Source organism: Lipotes vexillifer, unplaced genomic scaffold (assembly GCF_000442215.2).
Source record: "Lipotes vexillifer unplaced genomic scaffold, Lipotes_vexillifer_v1.1 scaffold1993, whole genome shotgun sequence".
NCBI classification, from domain to species: Eukaryota; Metazoa; Chordata; class Mammalia; order Artiodactyla; family Lipotidae; genus Lipotes; species Lipotes vexillifer.
In genome coordinates this window covers 8,801-31,920 of record NW_006770701.1, presented here as the reverse complement: position 1 = coordinate 31,920, position 23,120 = coordinate 8,801, and the positions used below count along the sequence as shown (strand labels likewise).

The window sequence follows — 23,120 nt, the reverse complement described above, 5'->3', positions numbered from 1 at the left end:
ATCTCAACAAACTTAAAAAGATTTAAATCATACAAAGCGTCTTCTCTAAACACAGTGGAGTTAAACTAGAAATCATAAAAGAAAGAAAACTGAAAAGTCCCTAAATATTTGGAAATTAAACTTATACTTCTAAATAACTGATTAATCAAAAAAGAAATCACAAGGGAAATTCGAAAACATCTTGAATTGAGTAGGAAGGAAAATAAAACATGCCAAAATTTATGGGATACAGCTGAAGCACTGCTTAAAGGGAACTTAAAATTAAAAGTATCATATGCTTATGTTAGAAATAAAGTTTATTATATTGTATTGACATCGATTTTCACCTTAAGAAACTAGGGGAAAAAAGGGCAAATTAAACCCAAAGCAAATAGAAAAAATGAAATAATAAAGAGAGTAAAAATCAATAAAAACAAAATTATAGAAATAGAAAAAGTAAAATCAAATAACTGATTCTTTGAAGAGATCAATAAAATTGATAAACCTCTAGCCAGACTGACCAAGAAAGTTAGAAGACAAATTACTAATATAAAAAATGGTAATCTCATCTCATTTACAGTTATCCCTCCGTATCCGAGGGGAAATGGTTTCAGGACACCCCTTGGATACCAAAATCTGAGAATGTTCAAGTCCCTTGCATGAGATGGTGTAGTATTTGCATATAACCTACATGCATCCTCCCGTAAACTTTAAATCTCTAGAATACTGGTAATAGTTAATATGATGTAAATGCTATGTAAATAGTTACCAGTGCATGGCAAATTCAAGTTCTGCTTTTTGGAACTTTCAGGAATTAAAAAAAATATATGGTTGGTTTAATTCACAGATGCAGAAGCTGTGAATATGAACGGCCAACTGTATACATAGATGTTAAAAGTATAATAAGGTAATATGATCAACTTAATGCCAATAAATTTGGTAACTTAGAAGACATAAACAAATTCCTTGAAAAACGCAAACTACCAAAGGTCATTCAGGAAAAAATAACTCTTAATCTATTTTAAAAGTTGAATTTGTATTTAAAAATCCCCATAAAGAAAATGGCAGTCCTAAAAAAGCTTCATTGGTAAATTCTACCAATTAAAAAACAAGTAAACGATTAAAAAACACGTAAAACCAATTTTACTCAAACTCTTCCAGAAAATAAAGGAGCAAGAAACATTTCCCAACTTATTCTGTGATAACAAACCCAGTAAAAAAAAAAAACTCAATAAAAGAAAAACGACAGACTAGTATTTCTCATGTGCACAGGTGTAAAGATTCTTAGCTAAATTTTAGAAAATGGGATCAAGCAATATATGAGAAAATTTTTAATGATTAAATGAATTTTAATCTCACTCACTAATGAGGAATCACTCATGTAAACAAAGGTGATTCAACATTTGAAATCAACCAATGTAATTCATCATATTAACAAGGAAAGAAAAGATTACTTCAAAAGATACACAAAAAGTATGTGAAAAAACTTAACATCCATTCATGCTTAAAATTCTTGGCAAATTAGGAATACAAATTTCTTCAACATGAAGAAGGGAATCTTCCAAAAAATCAACAGCTAACGTTAAAGACTGAATGCTTTCCCCCAAGATCAAGAACAAGGAAGGAATGTTTGCTTTTATCACATACTGATCAGTGTAACAGAGGTCCTAGACAGTGCAATAAGGCAAGAAAATGAAATAAAGCCATACAGACTGGAAAGAAAAAAATAAAACATCAGATCATTCTAAAAATTTATATGTCTCTCAGCAACCTTAGTTTAATAGATTTGGAGAAGGAACATTACAAATTTAATAACATGAAAGTACATTTTGAAGAGGAACTAAAAATTAAAATGTATAAAGAGTGATATCTAAGATATATTTACAATCTAAAACATTCTTAAATCAGTTTTGGATTTTATACTTTCTAAAATGTTAAGAACTGCCTCTTCAGATATCGTACCAAAAAGTATGACGTATTCAATACTACGGAACCAATTTATTTCTTATAGGAAAAGAGAACCAATTCTCTTCTAGGGCTAAAATATGCCCAGATGATGAAACTGATGGAAAAAGCTACACAATGTGCATTTCATAAATAAAGGATCTCATAATAGTTAGTTTAGCATGTGTATTACATTAAATAAACTCAACTTTACTAACCTCTGACCAGACTTTGCCTAACTTTTAAAACAGCTCCAAGGTCACAGTCAGTAGTAGCGTATGCATGAGGTACAGTACGTTTAGATTCAGTTAACCTCTTGGCAATAACTCTTCTAATATTGCTAGTAGGGATTTCAGTGAACGTGCCCTGCAAAGAATAACATGTCCATTAAACCATAAACAGAATTGGAAAAAACAAGCAAACAAACTGTAACTGAAATCCAGTCTCAATGACCTAACTTACGAAAATAAAAATTAATACAGTAAAACTGTTATGAAAAATTCTTAGTATAAGAAGAAATATAAGAAATCTGAGGAATTTTAACTTTATAGTATATGACTGTAGAAAAAAAGCAGAAAAATTCATGTTTCAGTTGTGAATGGAACATCTATGTTACCATGTTTAAGATGATTAAAAAAAAATGTACCAAATCATGAATAAACCCCTGCTTATTGAGATATCACCTACAAGCCTGTAAGTAGCTTGTTACAAACATCACTTCTTAATAAAACTCAAAGCAATCAATAAATCAACAACTACAGGCAATTTTTACTTATAAAAATGGCATACATGAGAAAAAGGTAATCCAAAATACTAGATAATCTGCCAAATTATTTCTATTTTGGTTTGTAATTAAAAATAAAAAATCACATGAGCATCTTATTTCCAAGAAACTCATAAAGTACGAATGGGATAATAAAATCTCCCTGTAACTTTACTGTAGCTTTTCCATTCTGTTCCTTGAACCTCTAACAAAAACATGATGGACCTTAAATTATGTCTAATTCCTTCTTTGTCCTTCACTCCATTCTGGGACTGGATTACAATCACTTAGGATAATACAAATCAGCCAAAAGTACAGCTGACTTCTTTTTTTATAAATGCTTTCTGTGGGAATTAAACATCTTATGTTAGCAAAATACTTGATCAAATAAAATAAATGCTGTCTACATACTGTAAGAATTTTAAAGGTTTATCTTTCAAATTTGAGTAACTTACTTTTTAAAGAAATAAGAGTTGATTACTCATAAACTTCTGTGTATGTAGTCACGAATCATTAATGTACATTTAAAAAATCTGTTTCTCATGAAACTTGTACTGTTTTTAATTCTTTTAAAATACTATGTTGGAATATATTTCTCCATCAGAAAAAGCAGTGTAGGTTTATTTATTTATTTTTTTCAGTGCCCATTCAGCTTTAAACAAACCTGATTATCTTGCATTTCTTCTGATGGGAAGCAAATGACATAAAAGGTACTAAGAAAGGGAGACAGAGAGGCAAAATGGAGTAATTTGAAAACAAAAAAGGGCTATTACATGTATCCAAGAAGGGAAGAATGATTAGCTATACAATCTCTATAGTTCTTCACAGTAAGACTATCAACTCCCTTAGTCAAAAAATAAAACGTATGCACAAAAGGGAGCTGGTGTCAGCTACCAATTATTAGTATCACACCCAAGAAAAAAAAGACATGAAAAGTATCTCGATTATAGAGCATATACATGGCACTGACATTGTGGAACTTGTGGCAAATTTAAATTGAATCATAATTCTATTTGGAAGTTATTAGCACTGTACAAACAAATCTGGTTTATGGAAATGTGCAAAACAAAACATTTAGAGAATTTTTGTCTTCATCACTTTGAGCTACTACTATAATGGACTGGTAAAAGAACTCATGAAACATAGAGTAATGGTTCTTATTTTCTCTCTCACTTAAATCTGAAAAATAAAAATCTACTCAGATGACATTACCGCTACATTAGGCTGTCCAGGAGTTGATACTGGAGGGATCATTGGCCGGGGATAAGATGGCCTGGCTGTGGCCTGTGGGGGTAAAGATGCTGTGGGAATGGCTGGCAGGGCTGGGGTGGGTCTGGATTCAGTGATCTTGCCCATCTGTTTCAACTGGACCAGTTTGAGAGCATCCCTGGAGATAAGAAGGGAGTTAGATAACCATGATTAGCAACCAGGAATATAAGAACGTTCAGAAAATGGAGGCCAGATATGAAGGGAAAATAAAGATATATACTGATGTCAAGGCTGTAACGCAAAACGATTTGAGCTAGACAAGAAAATCTTGTCTCTTACCTGTTCTACTGATTCATATTTGTCCAATGGCTACAATATTTGCACATTTTAAAAACAAAACAACAAACAGATTTTATCAAAGTATTGGGTGTAGACAGTTATTTTTTAAAGGAAAATCAGTCTTTTTTTCTGGGGGCGGTGTCTTTTGGTAGATGAGCAATTCATAAATTAAGCCATACCCTCATTCATGGTATTTGTGAAATAATTTCCATATAGCATTCATAAAATGTCAAGCTTACTGTACCTATGACTTTCATTAGAATATTTACTAAAGCATTGTTTACCCTGGTGCAAATTAGCTTGTTTATGGCCAGGAAATCATACCTCAAATGCTATCAACACAATCTAATGTAATAAACCTAAGCCATAGCAGCATTTAGAATGAAAAATAACTAAACAAGTAACAGACTTGCCTTTGTATTACTCTGCAAAACAAAGGTGTCTTTGTTTATTAAAAGGATATAATTAGACTACTATTCAAACTCTCAATCCATTCGAAGTTACAGTGGTATAAAGTCATGTACTTCCTTAAACAAAACAGCTTTTTCAAAAATTTTAATCTGACAATTCTAAAGTACTTAAAAATGTTTTATATTAAAAATGTTTTAAATCTAAAAATTTTTTTAAATGAAAAAGGTTTTACATAGTCTAAAAACAACTTCAGGGTAACACAAATCTAAAGGCAAATTATATTTTTAAAATTTCTTAAACACAGTTAATGATTTGATATTATCACATACTAGGCAGAACTCTGAGATGGCCCCAATATTCCTGTTCCTGGTGTACATACCCCATATAATCTCTCTTGAGTGTGGGTGGGCATGACGGATGTCACTGCCATGATTAGGTTACATTACATGACAAAGGTGATGGATTTTGTAGACATAATTAAGGTCCCAAAGCAGCTGACACTGAGTTAATCAAAAGGCAAACTATCCTGAAAGGGTCAGATGTATCAGATAAGTTCTTTAAAAGGAACAGGGAATTCCTAAAAGAAGAAATTTGAATGGCGATTCTCCTGCTTGCATTGGAGAAGCAAACAGGCATTTATGAACTGTCTATGGAGGTGACCTCGTGGCAAAGATCTGAAGGAGGCCTCCAGGAGGTGACAGCAATCCTTGGATGACAGCAAGCAAGAAAACAGGGGTCAGACTCCTACTACCCCAAGGAACTGAATTCTGCCGACAACCATGTGAACCTGGAAGAGGGCTCCAACCTTCAGATGAGACCCTAGCCCTGGCTGACACCTTGATTTCAGCCTTGTGAGACCATGAGCTGGAAACCCAGTCATGCTGGACCAGGACTTCTGACCCACAGCACTGTTAGATAATAAGTGGGTGTTGTTTTAAGCTACTAAGTTTGTTGCAATTTGTCATGCAGCAATAGAAAACTGACACAGGCAGGAATGCTCTAGCTTGGGGAGGCATCATGGGAGGGATCTCCCAATGTGTACTGGTACATTTTTAAGGAAGGAGAGTCTATGATTTTTATACCAGGTCCAGAAAGGGATACATGAACTTAACATTAAGTGCAAGTAAGTCACTTGTTTCAAAATTAAAGAGCTGACATTTAAGATAAGAGGTCAGACTGACAAAGAAATCTTAAAGGTTGTATCATCTTTGATCTTTAAGTACTGAAAGAGGGAATAGAAGTGGAAAAGTGAGCCTCTTGTGTATGTACTGTGGTTATGTTAATGTAATCTTACACCAGCCATGTGAGGGAGGTATTATTATTCCCACTTTATAAATGAGTAAGTAGGTTCAAAGAGGTTAAATTCCATTTCTAAGTCAGTAGTTCTCAAGCACCTACTCTACTCTAGGTGTTGAAAATATAATGTTAAAACACTTCCCAACAAGGAGTGTTATTCTATAGGAGAGTCATACATTAAGCAAGTAAACAAATGAATAGATAGTGAAGAAAATAAAGCAGAGTAATGAGATTGAGAGTCATGAGTGAGAGGAGGTGTTACTTTAAAACAGGGCGGTCAGGGAAGGACTGAAGAAATAATATTTCTGTGGACGGACATGAAGGAGCAAGTCTCAAGAACAGCTGGGAAAAGCAGAGAACAGCAAGTGTAAAGGCAGGGAAATTAGGGCTTCTAAGAACAGAAGGAAGCCCAGCATAGAAGGAGGGCAGTGAACAAAGTGGAGAGGGTTTAAAGGTGAAGCTGAAGAGGTAGGCAGCTAGGAGCTGCCAGGGCTGGGACCAAACCTGGGTATGGCCAACTCCAAAGCCTGTATATTTCCTACTACCTTTCTAATACCTGTGCATAGTATGCCAATTAAACTAGGCAGAGTCGGAACAATTTTTTCCTCAGGAGAAAAGGCTAGAATAGAAAGAATTAAATGAGCATATCTCAGATTAACAGCAATTCTGTGACTGAATGAAGAATAGTTATCTACCCAGTTTGAAGTAGCTAAAAGTAGGACCTCCAGGCAAAGGCCCTTCACTTAGCGCACAAAAAGTAACAGGAACATAACTAGAGGCAAGCCTGGTTCTCCAAGGGTGAGCCACAAACCTGATGCTAACGGCCGAAAGACTGAGTGTCCTGGGGAATGAGCTTATGTGCTCTTAAGGTTTTTTAACAGCAAGCTTACTCCTATTTGGAAGTTAATTTTAAATTTACTTATGATATTTATAACCCAAAGCACCATTTTTCCAGTTAATTGTTATAACATTTACATGTGAAGTAAATGACTGCCCTACAATTCCTGGGGATTTATGTCATGAGTCAAAACCTTGGCCACATAGATAAAAGTGTGAGCATTGATATAAGATAAGGCCTTTTGTTTCGGAAAAATGCCTTTAACAAAAGATATTTAGCGTTTAAGAGCTGTTACAAGCCACAGTCTAACATTACTAGTCCCCTTTCATCATATAAGGTAATTAAATACACCTCTCTAACAAAATCTATTATTAATCTGGGTGTTAAAGTTTAGCATCAGAATGGCAGATAACAAAACACACTGATTTCTTTATACAGGGATCACTAGTGTACCCGCAAAAACAAACCAACCAACAAACAACAACAACAGAAAACAATGAACACTTGAGGAGACTAGAAAAATCTAAAATAATGCCTGAATACATTCTACTTAAAAAAAGGTTGGTCACACTAAAAAGGCATATTCTTATTTCACTATCAGCATTACTATTACTTACTATTTTTATCAAGAAAAGGCAGTTTAGGTTCATCCCTAAAAGTAAGTAGGAGTCATCAATCACAAACAAGCAGAAAAGCAGTTCTGGCCAAGGGCTCACAGTAAACTTTTATTGCTGATTTTACACTTATATACCTCATAAAGTATGAATGTTAATTATTGTTTAATAGCAGCCAATAATTTAGTTTCTGTAATGCAGAGAAAGATTTTTAATGATTTCTGTCCATTAAGTAATTAATCAGTCTAAGCTTGAAGAATCAGGTAGATATTAAAAGCTATAAAAATTAGAGAAAAACTGATACACCATTCACTTCTGCTTTGGGCATTCACTTAAGGCAGAACCTTCTCTACCAGATCCCTTAAGTCATTTGGGTGTGCTACGAATTAGTTTTAAAAAGAAGTATCACTGAAAACAAACATACTAGACGTGACTGTCATGCCTACTATATTTGTGATGCTGTGATACAAACACAAACATTAGCTACAAGTATGACTTAAGACGTAGATATGCCAAAGAAGTTAGGCTATAGGCCAAGAACCTCCAACAGTGTCCCTGGCACTTGTTTTCCTAAAACAGTTACATGTACAGGCAAAGCAAAGTCTACATGCTTTTGCACAGCATATACTCTGAGCAATATGCTTACTTTCATGCAACATTAAAATAGCAACCGTGACACTTATGGTTTTCTTCATAAATACACGGGGTCAGAGACACCTCCTCAGCTGTTGCAACTGACTTTTCTCTTCTACTTGCACTTTTAGTTGACAAGGTAAAGAAGGAAGGATGTCCCTCATTATTTCAAGAATGTGTGCTAAGGTATTTGGGGCACAGCTTATGCTGAAGGCTGCAATTTGTCAATCTCACCAGAAGATGACATTTCTGTAGATGACACGAGGACAAATTTGTTTTCCAAAGCTCACCTCAGTGTTTAACTTAAAACAAGCTATCTTTAGTAGTATACAAAGTAAATATTCTCAATAATGCATGCTTTAAGGATCCATTTTCCTCATGAAATCTTTTGTAATATGTCACATTTTAAAGACCGAAGGGTGACCCTCTTATAGTAGGGAGTTAAAGGGCAGGGAAAGGACTGGGTAATAGGCAGACAAAGATAGCAAAGATATCAAAAACATAACTCTGTAATAGTGCTTCCTTAGGGTATCCAACAAGATAAACACCATTCTGTCCTCCTTAGGAGATAGCAGACTACTATGATAACTTTCAACTTGGGTTTAAAAAGGATACTTGTTCATCGTGTATGTATTAAGCACATACGGAAAGAGAAGAGAAAGAAAAAGAAAACCCTACTTCTTTACCCCACTGCCGTCACACCACTGATCTGCCCTCTAAACGGTCACTAATCACCAACTTCAAGAGCCTTTTCTCAGATCCCTTCCTCCTTGACTTATATCCATCTCCTAGATATCCTCCAACACAGAAATGTTTACCTTCTAAAATGTTAACCTACTGATGATCTCAACTGTAACTATCACTTTATTATCTATCAAACCTACCTCTCTAGTACCAAACTATCTCCCAAGATGCATCTTCACCTCACTGATTCTAATATCTGGAATCTGGTTTGTCAGCACTGACAATAAGCTTCAAACCAAACACATTAGTTATTCCACCAAGACAAAATGCTTCTGCAAATCCCTTATTTCTATTTATGGGGCCAAAATGTCATCACCTGGAACAGAATCCCAAGTTCTTCCCTCGACTCGTTGCTATCCTGGTCTGTGCTCTACATTCTATCCTTTACAGGCTTCTGGATTTTCTCCTTATAATGCTGTATCCATCAGTGATCTCTCTTTTAGGTTCCTACCCACATTTGAGTATTCATTCTCTCTTAGCTAGACTACTTTATGAGCCTATTAATTTATCTCCTTACCTCAAGTCTTTTTCTGCTCCAATTTATCTTTCACAAATTTGCAAAACTGATCTTTCTAAGTTACATCTATGATTATTTTACATTTCACCAAATCTTCAACAATTAATGAATTAAATACAGACTCTTTACCTTATCCCTCAGATATATATGGGTAAGTCTACCATGTTATAAAGACAGTTGTCTTCTCCCATTTTTACAGACAGAGACTTTTTCATAAGGTATGGACTGGTAGAAGATTAACAAAAGTAAGATACAAGTAGTATACACTAAATAAGGATTAATGTGGGGAAAAAACTAGGCTTAAACTACCTACCAGGATTCTTTATTTTAATTTTTTACAGCTAAGTGAAACTTTTAAGTCTTTTAATTAAAAATCCACAGTCCAGGATGTTGCCTTTCAGCCAGGGGTCAGAATAGCTGATTTCCAACTCATGTGAGTATGTTGGCACAGACTTCACACTGTATGTTTAAGAAAACCACACACACCTGTCTGATTAACAAATCAGTAAGGCTGAGGTACAGATAAATGAGGATATCTAAGAATTAAAGTGTATTGCTTTCATTAAAAGAAATATCCAACAATAAACCAATGCTTTAATGAAGAGTAAAATAATCCATTGAAAAGAAAGAAAAGTCACCAGGTCTGCCACTTAATAATTTCATAACTTTGCTCTACCTCACCCTGTAAAAATTTCTGCCCAATACTACTGATCACTTTTATCAATAGTAGATAAACAGGGAATAAGCATATTGCTTTAAAACATTAACTCAATTTGAAAATTTAATATTACTCTAGTAGAAATGTGGCAGACACCACTATAGCAATTTCACATTAGTTCATATGCCTATTTGATTAACCTCTGTCTTCCTCACCAGACTAATTTTCAATAGAGCAGGGGTCATCTGTTTTAACATATTCTTGAAAGACACAAAAGTTAAACAAATAGAAACACATAGTGTTCTTGAACAGGAAGACTCAACATCATAAAGATGTCACTTCTCCCAAAGTTAATTTAAAATGTGCTACAATCCCAATAAAAAGAACACAGTCCTCCTGCCCAACCCCACCAGCTGGGCTAGACAAATTGTTTAAAATTCATTTGGAAGAATAGCAAAATAAAAATAAACCAAGAAAACTGGTTTACTGAAAAAGAAGAGAAAGGATAGCTCTATCAGATTTTAAAGCTTACTATAAAATATTTCTAATTAGGAGTGTGGTCCTAAAAAAGTGAGGTACTAATTCACGGACAGACTGATCAACGGAATAGAAAAGAAAATCTAAAATGAGACCCAACTGCCTATGGAAATTGCTTTGATCATACACGTGAGCAACATCCAAATGGGTTAAGAATGAAATTTTTTCTTAAACTATGCTTCAGAAATTTAAATGTGATTGTATGATTATTTCATACAAACTTAAAAACAATATAAAGATTCACCGTTCTGCACTCTAATTTTCTCCATTTATCATCATTTCGAAGGTTCTGGCTTAGTTATCAAATTAGAACTGTTTTGCAGTAATGCTGCAATTATTCAAAAAACAACCCTTGCATAAAATACATTTTATGCTGACAAAAGCAATTAAAAGTACAAAAGAACAGTGTATTTCCTTTTAAATCTTAACACTAAATAAGCCCTTCTTTAAATCCTTTCAGAAAAAGATGATCATGATAAATAATGGAACTGGTTATTACAAAAAGCACACATACTCTTTAGTGAATATCCCCCGAGGGCCAGTGGCTGTGCCCTGGTTAGCATCCAGTGCGTGTTTTTCCAGAATATTGCGGGCAGCTGGACTTAAACGGAACCTAAAGAAAACATGAAAATTAATGGAACAAATGAACACTTATATTTGATTCAAATATATCTAAATGTCCACAGTTTTGCTGAGAATTAGAAAAATTAAAACATAATAGAGCTAAAATGACTCCCATAGATAATGACAGTCAAATAAATTAATCTGTACTAGTCTGGTTTATTTTACTGTGAAAACATTTTCATACAAATTTAACTAGTTATTATTTCAAAACACTTTTAATAAGAATAAATATTCATAGGGAGAAAGCTTCTATTTTGACTAATCATTTTTCACATGGCTCCTCACCACATACATCAATAAGAAACTATGTTGTTCCTTCATGTTTTTTTTTATTATAGTAAAATATATGTAAAATTTACCATTTTAAGCATTTATAGGTGTTATAATTGAGTGGGGTTACGTACAATTACAATGTTGTACAACCATCACCACCACCCATCTCCAGAACTTTATCATTCTCCCCAAATGAAGCTCTGTACCAATTAAACAGTAACTCCCCATCCCTCCCAGCCCCTGGCAACCATCATTCTACTCTCTATCCTTACTAATTTGACTACTCTAGGTAACTCATATAAGTGAAATCATCCATCATTTGTCCTTTTGTGATTGGCTTATTTTACCTAGCATATCTTCAAGGTTCATCCATGTTACAGTATGTGTCAGCATTTCCTTCCTTTTTAAGACTAACATTCCATTGTACATATACAGCACATTTTAGACATATGGGATGTTTCCATCTTTTGGCAATTGTGACTGCTGCTGCTATGAGCATGGGTATATAAATATCTCTTCAAGACCCTGCTTTTAATTCTTTTGAGTATATCCAGAAAAGGAAGTGCTGGATAATATGGTAATTCTATTTTTAATATTTTGAGGAACTGCAGTTCTGTTTTCCAGAGTGACTGCACCATTTTACATTCCCACCAACAGTGCACAGAAATACTAATTTCTCTATATCCTCAGCAACACTTGTTATTTTCTGTTTTGGGTTTTTTTTTTCCTTGTTTTTAGATAACAGCCATTTTAATTAGTGCAACGTGATATCTCATTGTGGTTTTGATGTGCAGTTCCCTAACATCTTTTTATGTGTTTACTGACCATATGTACATCTTCTTTGGAAGACATGCACACTTGAGTCCTCTGCCCACTTAAACTGGGTTGTTTTGTTGTTGTTGTTGAATTACATCTTAACATATTTTTTCAAGTCCTTAGTATTTACATGCAAGCATTTTTACTTCATATATAAAGAAGAGAGGCAAACACAATTATGTTGATTCTATAGACAAGGAAACTGAGACACACACCAATAGGTCACATGAATAAGTGTCTACTCTTCAAATAAGACCTTTAAGCCTAACAGCAAACACAAATAACTACACAGTCAGATTTTTAAAAATGAGTAAAACGAGCTAGATCCAGAAGTTTATAACTCCGAAAAGGAGAGGAACAAATGTGGCATTTTCTGCATTTCTGGGAAACAGCTCTAGTTGACATGGGCTCAATGGTACCAAATCTTCAGATTTTTCAAGAGAAACTGAAATTTTAGATTTTTTTTTTTGCGGTACGCGGGCCTCTCTCACTGTTGTGGCCTCTCCCATTGCGGAGCACAGGCTCCGGACACGCAGGCTCAGAGGGCATGGCTCACGGGCCCAGCTGCTCTGCGGCATGTGGGATCTTCCCGGCCCGGGGCACGACCCCGTGTCCCCTGCATCGGCAGGAGGACTCTCAACCACTGCGCCACCAGGGAAGCCCTGAAATTTTAGATTTTAATGTAAGATTAGCTAGTAACAAACCAACTGAAAAAAATTTTTTAAATCACTACATGGGCCAACACCGTGCAGGTTCACAGGTCAGCTGTTTTTAAACTACACCATGGGGTTTCAGACCCATGTAAATTTCTAACGCTGGATATTAACAAAATCACGGAGTATACTACCTTTGCAAGAGAGAAAAAAGAGCATTAAGTACCAAGCATCCATGAGCCTACCTTGTGATTTTCATGGAAAATAAAGAGGAGTCAAGGCAATGGAGTCAGAAATACTGTGTATGATAATGGAAAGTTAAGACTCAGTACTTCAAACACACTGGCAACTTCTTCTAACAAGAACTGACAATGGTAAACGACTGAAAAAAAATATAAAAATGAAAGCGTCTGCATTTTTATTTACGCTCAAAAGCATTCTTAATAGGACCATTTTTCTAAAAAGAACTTTTTTTTACAAAAAAAAGGAATTTCATATAATTATAGAGAATGTTAAAATAAATAAATAAAACATAATTTTCAGAGTCCATCGATTAAAGTTATGGAAAACTAAAGTGAAACGATGTTTACTAAGTATCTCTGTTGTTACAGAACAACTGGACAAAATCGAGCTCTAATACATGTCAGAAACTCAAATGCAGAGTAGTTAGAAAAGGAAGGCATGTTAAAATGCTAATTTCATTTTATATCAGCTATACATTTGAAACTAATTCACATTACAGTAATTAGGATTCCACGAATGAGAACATAATATGAAGTTTGGTACACTGAATTCCATTCCGGAATCCTAAGACCTAACTCAAGCTCAGTGGGGACACAGGCTGTTTGTCTTTTTCTCCACAAGGTGTACAAGGCCTTCACAGTACCTGGAATATGGTAGGTATTCAATACTATTCGTCTGTGGAATAAACAGTGATGGTAAAATAATCATTCCCAGACCTCAGTTTCCTAAGAGAAAAAAAGGGAAGAACAGCAACTTCCTACTTAATGTACAAGGGAGTTTTAAAAAGGATAATGATTAAAATACTCAAAAAGTTGCTCTAACATTTTTTTTTTTTAAATAACGTCATTCAAATAAACATACTCACTGTAGTTTTCCCGGTGTGTGTTCCTTTTTGACAGGGGTAGAAATCTGTGGTTCTGGTGAACGGCAAGGCACTGACGGTTTTGAAGCTGGTGACGAAGGACCTGCATCTCTGGGAATTTCAACGTGTTTCCAATCTTCTCCTTCTTCAACTAGCAAACCAATGAGTGAACCTAGCCGTATATTTTTAGATCCTTCTGCAACCTATATTTTAAAAAGAAAATAATTGCAGAGATGGAAAGGCTCACGACTTCACGAAGTACTTTATTCCTTGGATAATTCTGTTCCAGTTAGAAATCTCTCTTAACGCGAGCTAAAACCTACCTCTGAGCTAGCCTGCGTCCGCCTTTCACGGCCTTGCCGACCTTGCCGCGCTTTTACCCCTTTCTTCACTACTCTCCCCCTTCCGGTTACTGATTCTACCTCCCGGAAAAACCCAAAAAACAAAAACCTAGAATCTCTTCTCTTTCCAACAGGCTTCAAATATATAAGAGCTACCATTACCATCTTCCTCTTGATGTCATTCAGTACAAATCCAAAACAGGAGCTGTAGTAACATATCTTACTTGGTCTTTCCCAGATAGTTTCCACAATGGCTTAGAGAATTCCAAGATTTCATAAGGGATTAATTCCTTCAAATAAGTCATATTTATGAAAATTAATTTAAAGTAAGATCTTTTCAGTAAACTTAGTCTCTGGAAAAAAGGACGTCCCATTGTATAGACAGAATTGGTTAACTACTGTGGTTAATAATGTTAAATATACTTTCCACATTTCTCTATATTTAATTTCTTCCCTATATGTATATTTGCAAGACCTAAGAAATAAAACAAAAACCTCATGAATTTTCTGTAAGTACATAAGGAACATGGTGGTGTCTCAGCTGACCACTTTTTCATAGATAATGCCAACTAAAAACATAAGATCGAAGATGATTTTTTAAACTCAAATATATTTTAAGCATTTCAGCAGCATTAATTTATAAAGAAAGAGTTGATTCTTATTTACTTATTAAAAGAAGTCCCTAGAGAACCTTCAGATGATAATATAAGTTCAGTACTGGAAGAAAATGTCATTCCTTCAAAGTTTTCTATTGTTCCCTTTCAATTACTTTAAATAAGGTTCATTAGAGATGTAATCTAACGGATAACAGAATGACAGACTGCAGGACAGTCACTAGTATAGTAATTATAAGTAAAAGCGTAACTCTTAGAATGGGTTTGACATTTTATAAGTAACAGTAATTTTCATGGTTATTAATATGTGCACTATTAAAATAATACGGCATAAATTCTGAGAGTTAGGAAGCTTTCTAAGTTTACTAACTACTGATGGAGAAGAACAGTAAATATATAAAAGAAATGGGTATGTAAAACTAAATAAGGATGTTTAATGAATTGTGGCTGAGGAAAGAAAAATGCTAAACAACCCAAGAACAATTTGTTTAGCTGTTCATCACATACTAAACAGTTTCACTTCTGTGGACTGCTCATTTTTCTTTACTATGTCAAAAAGATGAGTCAAGATTACTAATGGGTTAACACTTTTTCTTCTTCTGAAAATGTCTATTTACCTGCTTATGAACTGCTAACTCAAAAATCACAAAGTAAAATGATCAATTTTCTTAAAAAATTGATAGAAAAAAGCATTAAGTGATATGAAGTACACTTGATGTTAATTCCTATCAAAACTGAACCAGAAATAGGATCAATATCCAAGTTCAAAGAACCTCACTCAAATAAAAAGCATTCTTTAAAAAAAAGGAAAGTTTTATTTTAAAAATATCAATAGGTTTCTAAAACCTGAATCAGATACTATGTAGAATCTGAAACTGACACCTCACCTTGTTTCATTTACTACAATAAATCATATAAATGATTCCCTATATACCCTACTTATTGACACCTTCACAAGTGGGCAATAATGAGCATTTAGTATCATTTCCATTTTTACCATATCTAAATATCAAGTAAATTTTATTTTTAACTACTCACATTTTTCCATTAAAAAATGACACGATGAAACATGAAATCCAAATACCATGAACAATGATATACTACCACACAACTTGAACATATTAATATTAGTTATAAGAAAATAATGCCTATTATAGTTCCATTTAAAGTCATTAAAATCACTATACAAATTAAAAATCACTTCTTTTTCTATTCCCTTAGTGCAATAAGAGATCTTTTAGAGGTGTGCTAGTTTCCTGTAGATATTTGCTTATGTTGTGGTCAGCAAATATTTAAAATTTGTGTAGACTCAGTAACGGAAGAATATGCTCTTTTCAAAACTGTGCTGAGAAACCAAATGAGCCTTTGTTACTGCTCCCTCTAAGTTAGCACTGTGGATGCGCTCTGCTCCACTACAGCATCTGGAGCTTTGTGACACCTCAGAGGCCCAGGTCTTTTCCCAGGCATTTGACTTACTTGATCAAAATTCTCCCTTACTCTTGTGTCACTGATTTAATATTAAATGCAAGATTTTTACACTTAGTTCTGCTAAAACAGCCCATTAATGCTCAAATATTCGATCTGGAGTCTGTCATTTAAACTACTAGCCTTCCCCCGCAGTTTTCTATAGGCTCCCTGGGCTTCAATGCTGGCTCTGCTACTTACTAGTTATGTGACCTTGGTGAGGTTTCTTTATCTCACCCATGCCTGTTTCTTCGTCTGTAAAATGGAAATAATAATAGTAACTACTTCACAGAATTATCATAAGAAATAAATGAGTTATATACAAGACAGAATAGTACCAGACATCGAGGGAGTACTACATAAATTGGAAAGATGCTATTATTATGATTGCGGTGGTGTTTTCCCCCAAGTTATTTTTAAAACAAAAATATACTCAACATGGATCAAGACTGAACTACAGAGGAGTGTCCCCATTGGGAAGGGCTGGAAATTCATATCAAAAGGCCCAGCATGAGGCTGGGTAAACAGCGACATGTGAGACATTGAGACAAACTATTTCTGTGACAAACTATTTCTCAATATACATATACCTATAGAGTCTGAATTCTATCCCTAGGCCCAGACCCCTGGTATGAGTCCTCTTTACCAGAGACATCCCCAAAAGCTGAAATGTATTATCTGCAAATGTGCTAAATACAGCCCCCTTAATAAGCTCCAGTGTACCCAAGGATATGAGATGCTAAAGACACAAAATATCTACAGCACTATTTCCCAACAGAGAAATTGTTTGAGAGGGTTCGTTCCATTAAAGGTGCTGGTAAATACTGTCTGCTTTGATTCTGGCACTAAAAAATAATCAGTAAGTTAAGAAATTATTTAGATATTTTTCTTCTTTAAAACAGAACAGTTTGAGAGCTGCTAAGTGAGTACTGAAGGAACATGCACAATGGTTAGTGGAGATAAGCTCAGTCACATGACTGGCTTAGTTGGTTTGCAAACAGTACAGATTTTCCATCATAGTTTGAACCATTATACAGTTTTAACTTGTTTTTATTCTGTAATATATATATTTAACTTATATACACAATGAACTTTGGTTTAAAAGGAAGACACATAGAAACAATGAAGCAGAAAACAAATCAATGACAAGCTAAAATGCAGAGGGCAGGAGAGACATCCACTAAGTCCTTGAACACCAGTTTGCCTGGTACTCAACTGCCGGGCACCGTTCTAGCACAGTATTAACTCATTTAATTCTCTTAAAAACCTTATGAAGTGCTATTATTATTCCCATTTACAGATAAGGAAACTGAGGCAGAGAAAGGTTAAATAACTTGCTCAAGATCACAGGGCTAGTTAGCAAGGAGTCAATGCAGTGTGACACTAGAGACAACATTCAATATGATCAGTACCCAATCCGTAAATTATATTCGCTCAATCAAAATGATCATACAGCACCTCAAGACAGTGTTACTATTTTTACAAAGAAGCTTAGAAAGGAAGAGTCGATTATAAATGATTTAGCTTTTAATTCATGGGCAACATAGACTCATTTACTACTTTCAATGTCATTTACCCATTTCAGTATTAAAAAAATTAGAACTGAGAGTACCTCCCAATTAGTAGAATTTGCTCTGAGCTTTGAGAGGGTATTTTCTCACTTAAAAATATTATAGTCTACAGAGAAGAATCAACTGAAGGTCTTACAACTTCAGATTTCAACCATTAACTTTCAAACTACAAAATGCAATGCTGAAGGAGACTGCAGGCAATTTAATGAAAAATAACGGAGGGGAGGACGGAATCTAACAAAACAATAAAACCTTATTGAAAAAAATCCATTCTTTCGAAAACACCAGTGACACAGTACTGGAGTGAGAAACAATCATTAGAAATTGATTGAGTTTGACAAACAATACCAAAAATAATTATGATCTGTTGTTTTTGTAATATTCAGATGATCAGTAAAGAGTTTTTTAAAAATCTGTTTTAATATCCATGGATGGTAGGTTTTAGAAAGAATTCTGTTTTTGAAAATTGTTTTGAAGAGTAACGGCCTACCAATAAAATAAAACTCTATCAATGAATGCCTTGCCGTCAATAAACTAAAATTTTCTAAAATTATGTAAGTTTAAATATTTTTTTAAATTATATAAGTTTAAATAATCCTAACATCCTACGCCCTCCTCACCCTCAAAAGTATCCTGACTTGTACGACAAATTATATAATAACCCTAAATACATTTGAAGCCAAACTACACAATCTCTAATAAATTCCCCAAAAATGTCACCCTAATATTCTATTATATTACCATTTAAAACACCTGCTATCCAATTTGCTGAATAAATTTAAGACTAAACTTATGAACTGATATATGTGTAATAATTTAAGGTTTTTGCATGACAACTTACTTGTGATTAAATGAGAATTTAACAACTCTCCAATTAACTTAATTGGAAATAAATCATAAAATTATCTACACTGACACCAATTATTCTTTATTAATATTACTAAGAGCCTCTAAGCTTTTTTTCTGGCTCTAACTGAAATGTAATAATATTATTTTACATTTAAAATGGAATTCAGAGGTAAAAATTATGAGTACAAAGAAAAGAATAAAATTCGGAGGAGAGGGAGAGTATAAAAACCTCTCACAGACTATGGAAATTAATCCCTATGAAGAGCAAAATAGGTTATAGTCTTTCAGAAAAATGTGGGCAAACTAAAAACTAGAGTTTTATATCATCACTTGCCTTTTAACAAGCTCAATTATGCAATTCCTTGATTCTGAAAGTAAAAATGTTATATGTATCCCTTTAAAAATCATTTATTATGTGTGCTAAAATATGAGAATTATTCCACAATGAAAGACAAAGTTGTAACTTGCTAGTGGGGTGGTTGAGAATGGAGTGGGGTGAAAGGCTAAAAAAAAAGACAAAAACAAAATACTATCAGTAAAACCACCGTAATTTTTTTCTCCATAAAATTGCACACATTGTGACATGAATATACTCCTATTCCTATTATCCAAAATGCATGTGGAATAATAATAAAGCACAAAGCCCTAAACTACATACAGTTTTTGGCAAGGAAATAGCTATTTGTGCCGCTAAAGCTGCTGTCAATCACACCCCCCCACACTGCTTCAGAGCTCTGGGGCCAGATGAACAGTCACTACTGACCTATGACATCATTAGTAATCTGAAATGCATTAGTAAGTACCTGAGTGGAAAATGCTGTCAATTCTGGAAGACTTTCACAGCCCAACAATCCAGAACTAGGGCCAAAAACACAGCTTGCCAAAATCACACACAATAAAATGTAGTTGCGTTTATGACATATGGTAATTCAAACAACCTTTTTCCATTTCAAAATGCTGCATAAATTAGTGAAAGAAACTACTTTTGGTGTGAACGTTTATTTTTTCCTAGTTATAAAGGTACAGAAATTTTAGCCTTCCATTCATATTTCCTCCTAGGAAGTATGTTCAACAATGTGTTTTAACATGGCTATTAATATTGAAGATGACAAGTAAAGGAAGTTTGACAAATTAGAATGTAAAAAATAAAATATCAAGTATGACGTCCCAAGGTATGGTCTCTGAATAGAATGTATGAAGGAAGGCATTATATGCATGGTCAAAGCAGAGGTAAGCTGGTAGCCCAGAATTAAAACCACATCAACGATGGACTACTAACAGATGTGCAGTTTATCTGTACAAGTCAAACTACAGAGGCACAAATGGATGCTTAGTGTCTAGTCACAACCAACACAAATTATTAGACAAATATACAGACTGAAATGGGGGCTTATGGTCACCAAGACTGAATGAATAACTGTAATAATAATGGGAACAGTGATATTTATTGACACCTGGTGGGTGATAGGTCTTGTGATGAGTGTATATGCATTAACTCACTCAATCTCTACTACTACCCCATGACCTAGGTATTATAGTTATCTCCACTTTATTATGAAGGTTAAAGAATTTGCCAATCATGACATAACTAGTAACCCGCAGAACTTATTAGCTATATGAATCAGGCAGCAGTGTGACTCCAGGGCTTACAATCTTAGCTGCTATACCATGCTATCTATTAAATGTCCTACATGTTAAGAAACAAACATGCTCCATCAGTGAGTATACCATGTAACCTTAATCAGGCTTTAAGCATTTCATTTTACTTTACTTTTCACATAAATTTTAATATTCCATTATAAAAATAACATGCCTATTATAGAAAAGTTAGAATATAGAGAAAAACAGAAAAAAACAGAGGAGAATCACTTAGTTCCACTACCCAAATACTCAAATTTTTATAACACTTCTTTCTAATCTTTTCTGTATTTATGTTTTTATTTAAAGTTCTACAAGATTGTAATCACTGTCCATACACAATTATAAAAGCATTTTTCCAAAATTTTTTTGAATTTTTGTTAACTTATAAAGAAATCACATTTTTTTCCTAGAAACAATTTTTCATTGGCTATATGATATTCTGTATTTCCTTCCATTAATTAAGTAACCTCTCTTGTATTGCTACACATTTTGGTTGAAGGGCTGTACTAACTTCAGCTTGTAATAATGCCACCAAAGTACCCAAGTTACAGCTTCATATTTTTAATTAGTTATAAAGCCAAGTTTGTTCAGAGAAGAGCCTTGAAAATTACTGCAACGTATTAAAATTTAGATCTAAAAGGAAATGACTTTGGTTTTGCTAGCCCCGCAAGTATATTTCCTTTTGCTCATGAAACAGAAAATATGCTATCAAAAGATAAGTTTGTCAACTACATTCAAGTATATGAAATATTCCATACACATATCTTTTTATATAATTGTATTTTTAAATAATTATAAAAATGTAAAGGATGAATAAAACTGTAAGAAAGAGTAAGAAGTAGACCAGGACACTGAGTGTGGCTATGAAACCCACAAACAAGACTATGCATAGGACGACTTCAAACAGTCTCATCTAGAGAAGGGAGCTGAACAGTCAATTTATACACTTTCTAGGTTTTGGAGTCCTGGGGATAGATGAAGACAGGGTTTCTTGCTTTCATGAGATTAGAGTAAAACATTTCTTTTTAAAAATTTTACCAACTATAAACTTGGAAATTACTAGCTCTAAGCTTTAACCCATTGCTTTCTTTGTCTTCAAATTCCACCTCAAATACTTCTCTCATCCCTCAGGCCAGAATGCTTCTCATTTTCCACTAGGGAACCCAAGACACTGAGTATCTTTATCATGGTTGAAACAGTTCTATGTTGTTTGATCATTACTGGCTACTATTAGACCTTAACACTAAAATATTTTAAACATCTGAATTTAAAATGTATTATGTATAACACTATAAACAAAGAGGTAAAAATAAACAGTAACTCAATTTCAAGGAACTTTACATTTAAGAAATCTTCATCCTGTTGAAGATAATCAAAATAAAAACTTACCACTATTTTGGCCAAGATGCCATCATCACTTGCATCTAAGGTAACCACAGCTTTGTCAGTCTCTATTTCACATAAGGCATCTCCAGTACTCACAGCTTCACCTACAAAACAAGACTGCGTTTGTTTTGTTTTTTAAAATATGAATATTAGTTATGTGAGATGGTGTGTGTAAAGTGTGTAAAACACGATAATAAGTACCAAACACTCAACAGCTATTTCTGGGCTGTGGAATTACAAGTAATTCTCATATTGCGTGTGTGTTTCTGTGGTGTAAATGTGTATGCTCTGTTGCATTTTCCAAAAGCTCAATAATGGACCTAAATTATATCTGTTATAATAAAAAAGTGATTATAGAGATTATTAAGCAAACATTAAAAACGAAATCGCATTTTATAGAGAATAGAAAGGGATGCGTATCTTCCTCCAAACAAATCAATTCCAGACCCCATATTTCTTCCTTTTTAATATATTTTGATTATTATTCCTTAAGAAGACAGTTTTACAATTAATAACACCTCCGGGTTAACACTGTACGCGAATTCAGAAACCCTGTCTGCACCACAGAGCACAAATGAATAAAAACATATTAAGCATAAAGAGAGAAAATCAAAGACATAGCTAAGGTCAAATAAGAAACACTTCTGTGCAACAGAAACAGTACAGATATTCAAAAATGCTGAGCAGGACCTGACTTGCTGGTTTCTGCGGCTAAAAGCAGGTTGTGGGGAGGAAGGGTGAAGTACAGTAGTTTCCTGTGGAGCAAAGGGAACTAAAAGTGGCCTCTGCTGAAGCAGGGGACTCAAAGCCATTCTCTGCTTAAACCAAAACCTTTGACTAGAACTATGGCTTTATATCAAAAATGCGGGTCTAAGAAGGTAGGGAACAAAAACACTACCTCAATACCAGAACAGAGTCAAGCCACCCTCTGGTTCCATTACTTCATCTGCCAATATCCCAAATATCAATAGCAAAATCCCTAGACTGAGGGGTGGGGAAAGGGAGACTCAGGGGACAGGTGGGAAGACATCGAAACTAAAACAGAAACATTCCACTCAAAAGTAAATTGCAAAACAAAGTTCCAAAACATGAAGAAATTTAATGCTAAGAAAGAAAACCACAAAAATCAGTAATTGGAACAGAAATTCATTTCAGATGCAATCCATTTAGTGCAACCCACCAAAGATTTTAAAATAAGTATCTTAAGGATGTTTAGAAATAGAAATGAAGGTATAAGATCCATCACAAGAACAAGAGATAAAAAAGAAAAATAATGTACAGACATAAAGCACCATCAGGTT

The 23,120-nt window shown here is 34.2% G+C and overlaps 1 protein-coding gene across 1 annotated transcript in view; it reads right to left on the bottom strand.

The window, feature by feature from the left end:
- PDHX (pyruvate dehydrogenase complex component X) overlaps positions 1–22,070 on the bottom strand; it is a 40,217-nt gene extending 18,147 nt beyond the window's left edge. The window contains exons 1-6 of the mRNA XM_007446328.1: positions 22,058–22,070; positions 21,823–21,923; positions 13,957–14,156; positions 10,997–11,095; positions 3,899–4,073; positions 2,142–2,289 (exon numbers count right to left, since the gene is read on the bottom strand). Coding sequence (XP_007446390.1) covers positions 2,142–2,289; positions 3,899–4,073; positions 10,997–11,095; positions 13,957–14,156; positions 21,823–21,923; positions 22,058–22,070 — 736 coding nt within the window. The remainder of the gene's footprint in view (positions 1–2,141; positions 2,290–3,898; positions 4,074–10,996; positions 11,096–13,956; positions 14,157–21,822; positions 21,924–22,057) is intronic.
- Between the last annotated feature and the right edge of the window lie 1,050 nt (positions 22,071–23,120).